Below are 6,000 nucleotides of genomic sequence, written 5' to 3'. Positions count from 1 at the left end.
AATCCTAAATTGGAAGTGATCCTTATCTAATACATGAGATGTTCTGTAAACATGTTTTGAAGCTTTTTGAAAGGAATAATCTAGTCATTGTCTAAATGATGGTCTACTGAAGTATAAAGTGCTCTGCACTATGCTGTTGAGACCAAAGAATAAAGTCAAACATTTGCTGATATCTTTCATCTGAAAAGGTAAGCTTAGAAGACATGTTTGGGTGTGACTATTTGCACTGAAAGGATTTAACCTAGTATCTTTCCTTTACTAAATAGGTGGCCCCTGATTTCTGCAAGTGTTACTGGGAACTGCATCATAAAATGAATGATAAGAGCAGGTCATTTTTTCCAGTTGGAAATAATAATTATATCTGTGATAAGCATTTGTTATTTAAGTAAAGAGGCTTCCCTGGTGGCTCAGCAGTAAAGAGTCCACCTGCAATGTACGAGGTGCAGGTTTGATCCCTGTATCAGGAAGATCCCCTGGATGAGGGCATGGAAACCCACTCCTGTATTCTTGCCCAGAGAATTCCATGGGCACAGGAGCCTGGTGGGCTACAGTCCATTGGGTTGTAAAGAGTCGGACACAAATGAAGCAACTTAGCATGTGTGCAAACTAAGTATGGCCAATAGCGTGTCATCAAAGACACGCGAGATGGTCCCTAGATGAATCATTAAAAATACTGAAATTACGTGCTGGGTCCTATAAAGGGGCAAAACCATATGACACAAGTTACTCTAAAATATATGCTTGTCGCCTAGCTATATAGCTATTGTATATTTAATCTAACGCCAATATACTTTCTATAATGAACATCAGTCAAAAATTTAGTTACCTTTTGCCAGCTTAGAATTTAGAAGAGCACCTTGGGGTTGATTGAAGATGACCTACTATCTTTACAGAAGCTGTTTGAAAAAATCTGAACTAATGCTTTGTTTTTCTACGCCTCGTAAGAAACTGAGGCATTTGGTATTATCTACCTTAGGCTAGGTTTAGAATTGGTATAAGAATTGATGTTGGAGATGGTTGTGATGATGTTTCCTCAAGAGAAAGGCATTTGTTAGCAAGCAGCTAACAGCAGCAAAAAAAAAAAAAAAGTCTTTCATGATTATTTAAATCTCTTAAGTTCTTTGGATTTTTATTAGTATATCATATGATTGCCAAATCATAAAATATACTGTGTAATTGTTATCAGTGTGACATCTTTTTTTTTCCTCTAGCCTTCCCTGGTGGTTGTAGGAAACCCTGGGGTCTCCTTGGGTCTGTGGCCATCTTCTGGCCCTTCTGGTTCATGTCCTGCTTACTAGGCAGGCTGGTTGGGCCCCTTGGAACACGTCCACACCGCGAGAGGGGAGGGGAAGGGAGGGGAGGGGAGGGGCACTGATGCCTCCCCTGCCAGCGCCCCTGTGTGGGGAGGCCTGAACAGGGTCAGAGCTCACATCTTATTTGTGTGCTAGTTTTACTTATTTCATATCTGCATTTCTTTGTGCTTATATTGTCACTATCCTTGTCATTTTTCAGCTGCCTGTATAGCATTCTTTCCTGATAATATACCACACCGGTGTCCCACTAGGATTGTTTTAATTTTTCTTCATAATTAATAGTAATGCTATCTACATTTTTATATAGCCTTTTACATTTTTTTCCACTTTATATTATTCCCTTGAACTAAATTTCCCTAAATGTAGTTACCAGGTCCAAAAGTACAGCTGGAACCATAACTCATCTTATTGTTAGATTGCTTTTCAGAAAGATCAAATCTGTAGGATTGTCAGCACCGTAGAGTTCAAATGTAATTCCCTACATCTGGGCAACACTGGATTTTTATCATTTTATTCCTTTTTTCTTCTCTGAAAGGTGTATTGTGATACATTTGGGTTACTCTCATTTGCATTTTCTTTCACTGCATTGTTACTTTCAGTGCTTTCATTTTTTTTTATATTTAAATGGTTCCATCTCTAAGGACTGTAGTTACCAGCTCATACATTCTTCATGTATTTTGGCCAGCAGACTTTGAAGATCTATGGTAGGCACCTTTCCTCCCATTCTGGTGCTCACCTTTTGACATTTAGTTCATTAGACAAAAGAGCATTTTAAAAAATGACTGACTTTATTTGAGACTACGAATGCAGTGATATTAGGACATAGTAGCTGTCAGATAGCATGCATGGATTCTTTCCTTCCATCCTCACCTCCCTCCCTCTTCCGGGAGGATATTAGTCTTCTTGCTAAAGGCATATGAAAATACACTTGTTATCCATAGCCTATCTCTGAGAAGGATACGGGACCCATTAGTAATAGAGATTACTTTGGGAGAGGTGAACCAGGCAACAGCTGGGAGAGGAGAGGGAAACTTTTCACTGTAGCTTTTATAACTTTTGATTTCCAAACTGGATTGCTATTACTTTTTAATTTTTTTTTATTTTTTGGTATTACTTTTTAATAAAAACAAAGGCTTATGTAAGATCAGTGCTTGTCATTATTGTGGATCTTTAAAAGCTAACTTTAAAACTTATGCTGCCGCGTGCGATGAACTTCAGAATGTAAGGGCAGAAAATGAGATGAAGGCAGCCCAATTTAGGTATATGTGATATTTGAGCAGAACTGCCTGCCATTCTATTTAGTAAACTTCAGTTAACATTTCTGGACTATAGGTACAGCCTAAAGGAAATTTACTTGCATAGAAATATTTCCCTTGGGCATTAGTATAAGGCCGAGACCTTCCACTGACCTAAATTCCTGGATAAAGCTGGGGTATGAGAATGACTAGTGAGTGATCTTCATGTGTTTCTGTCCCATGGAAGCCGTTTCTAGCCAAGCACTGCGTGAGGCCAGCTGGCAGATGCAGGTTCCGATTTTCTATTTGTGATTCCCTGACTTTGGTGTTCTCCATGGGGCTTATCCTTTCTCCATCAATTGAGTTTTGACAAATGCAGCGGCACAAATATGACTGGAAACCATGAGCTCCTCTCTGGCCACATTGGTGGTTCATGTCTCTTAAAGGGACCAAGAGGATGCCTGGAGGCTTCAAAGCCCCCCTGAGGAGTTAGATCTCTACACGTCTTTGTTTGAGGATAGACTTTGGAAATGAACTTTCAGGGAATCCTTCAACCTAATTGCAATTGGCTGCTGTCCCTGAAGCCTTGTACCAATTAGACTTGTGCTGTCTGAAAGGGAACCACTAGCTACATGTGGCTATTTAAACCGAAATAAAATGGGAAGACTGGGTTCCTCAGTCATGCTAGTGACAATAGCCATGTGGGGCTGGTGCCTCCTGTACCAAACAGCAGATACAGACCATTTCCATAGAATGTCCTACGGGCCAGAGCTAAACTGTTCAGGCATGGCAGCAGTGTATGCAGCTGTGTGACCTGAGGGGATAGCCTTACTGGTGCTGTCAAAGGCCTCCCTAATCCTAATGGTCCTTTGAGGATTGTCTGAATCCCAGTTCCTCCAGGAAATGTATCCTGACCACTCCAGCCCACAGCGATGACTCCCTTCTTTGAACACCTAGGGTGCCCGAAAGATGTGATGACATGTTGTTTTATTGGTTTCACACTTTTGCTTTGAAGTTAGTTCTCATCTTCCCAGCAAGGCTGCAGGGCCCTCAAGAGCAGAGCTTCAACCCCACACTGCCTGCTAGATGCATCTATATGTGACACAAAGCTTCTCTTTTCATCCCAAAATGCTTGTTAGAAGCATTTATCAAAACCCTCCTTTTCTCCAACTGCCTTTTTATGCTTTCTTTGCTCTTATTTTCAATATTTATAAGAATCGGTGTATAGGACACAATGTCAGCTTTAACAACCATTTATTTTTTGAGGAAGGTCAACATGATTATTGCTATTGGGTATTACAGTGTCACTTTCTGTCTTGGTGAGGGGGTGAGGGTGAGCAATGTTTCGGAACACTGGCGTTAGATCTTGAAAACACTTTGCAGAAGGCTGATGATATCTTCCTCATCATTTCAGACCCCTGTCTAGAGGAAGTACTGGGCTTTTCAGAGTCTGTGAACAACCAAAAGAGAATTGCTGTCAGGCCCGGGGAGTGATCATTAAGGATTCAGAAATAAGTGGTTATATAATAGCTTTTGTTTTTAAAAGTGTTTTCACAAAGAGTATTTTGCTTCTTCTGACAGCCTTGGGAAGAAAGCAGGAGAAACCCAGTGAGGTCAGATGCCTTGTCTTAAGGTCACATGGGTGGCCTGAAAGCTAATTCCACACAAGAAGGTAACTTTCAACTCTCAACAGTACTGGTGTCCATTTCAAAATGTCCAGGCAAAAGCAGCTGTGCACTACAAAAGGCTATCATTTCTCACTCACTTTGAGTACATTTTCAGTTGTCTGACCCCAAGTGATCTGTTTGTTGTGTGAGCTATACAGGACTTGTGTGGCCAAAAAAAGTCTCTATTTGGACTCATTTTTCTACACCACTTGTCTTGTGCAAAGGGCTCTTAAAGCATCTCATAGTTTATGTTAACAAAATGATTGTTGTATCTGTAAGGACAGAAATGAACATTTATCTTTGTTGCTGATGCACCGTGACAGGATGTCATAAAAAGACACATGGCAATAAAGCACATACTTTCTTATTTCTAGTAAAAGGCATGGTTCTCCTAGACCTCTTGCAATTCTTGTTTTTCTCTTCTATAGCAATATAACCTTAGGAACCTCAAAGGATCTATGATTAAAATTAAGGTAGCAGATAGCAAATTTAACCCCAAATAAGGGGTGGTGGTGGAATAGTTTAGCTCTTTAGATCAATAATGCAGTACTGGAATGTGCTGATAGTTTAAACAAAATAAGAACAACCAAGAAATTAATAAGGAAAAAGCCAAAATTTGCAAAGGTAAAGGCTTGAATGGAGAGATCTCTTCTGCAAAAGTAAGACAAAGACTTAGTTACAGAATTCAGGCATATACTGCAAGGCCACATTCTGAAAATCTTGAGGGGAAAAATAAAGCTTTGTTTTTGCAATTTGCAGGTCTTGTTAAAAATGTAGATGCCTGGTTACCATTTCCAGGTCTCCTTCAAGACGCCCTGCTGCTGCTTTGATCTGCTTTGTGGGCAGCACCATGGACTTCACTTGGTTGGTACTGGTCACTCTGAAGAGAGAAATGTACCTGGGTGTTTATGGCCAAGGTAGATGGGCCATGACACATGCCAAGGGCTATGGAATGACACATCTTACCATGAACTGATTTTGATTCCCCCAAAATCCTATTCGTGAAAAATAAGCTATAATGAGCCTGTGTTGGTACAGAAGTCCCCTCTTTTTTGGTGGGTTTTCCTAAGCAGGTATCATTGTAATTTCAAATAAACTGTCCTCTGTGGGGAGCTTTACTACTTTGAGCACCTTAGCACAGGGTGAGCCATTTCTGCATTTCTTCCTCCAAAAGCCCTTATCAGAGCAAAACTAGGTTATCTGAACTGCCTCTCAGTGAATTCCTCTAATGTGTAGAATGTAGGGGTTAGGAGGAGGTGTCCCCATCAAACTGAAGTCACAGAAGAATGTGATTTTACTCTTTGACTGGACATGCTACTTGGAAACCTCGATGGGATCTTTTCTACTTATCACTGAACTCTGCAGGCAGTTCCTGGTCACCGCTAAGTTCTGAGATGTGATTCTGAGATGTGGCCCCTGTTTGGCAGGAAAAAGAATATGGGATGGAGCCGCAAGACCTGTGACGTTTTAGCCCTGGCTCAGCCACCTGCTGGCTGTGCCACCTCAGGCAGGTCATTTGCCTCCATTTTCTCCTCTCTGAGAGACAACTTCAAGGCTTGCGAGGAAGCATGGTATGATAAGCTTTAGTGACTGTTACCTTGTCCATATAATGGAAATGATGCTTCACAGGGTGGATGTGAGAAAAGCACTTAGCAGAATGCCTGGTACATGACCGGTCCCTAATAAATGTTACTCCCAGTACCTGTCACCCCTTTGCTGTGAGGTTCAAGTCAGAGAACTGCATAATAACCTTCAAATTACAATCTACATACATACTAAGGGAGA

At 40.9% G+C, this 6,000-nt stretch overlaps 1 protein-coding gene across 1 annotated transcript in view; it reads right to left on the bottom strand.

Moving 5' to 3' along the window:
- Nucleotides 1-3,785: 3,785 nt before the first annotated feature.
- Nucleotides 3,786-6,000, bottom strand: part of LOC145536780 (fibrous sheath-interacting protein 2-like) — a 79,566-nt gene continuing 77,351 nt past the window's right edge. The window contains exon 23 of the mRNA XM_081566592.1: nt 3,786-3,998. Coding sequence (XP_081422718.1) covers nt 3,853-3,998 — 146 coding nt within the window. The 3' untranslated portion in view covers nt 3,786-3,852. The remainder of the gene's footprint in view (nt 3,999-6,000) is intronic.

This window comes from Giraffa tippelskirchi, chromosome X (assembly GCF_054371585.1).
Source record: "Giraffa tippelskirchi isolate mGirTip1 chromosome X, T2T-mGirTip1v1.2.pri, whole genome shotgun sequence".
Classification (NCBI taxonomy): domain Eukaryota; kingdom Metazoa; phylum Chordata; class Mammalia; order Artiodactyla; family Giraffidae; genus Giraffa; species Giraffa tippelskirchi.
This window is presented reverse-complemented; position numbering and strand designations above follow the sequence as displayed.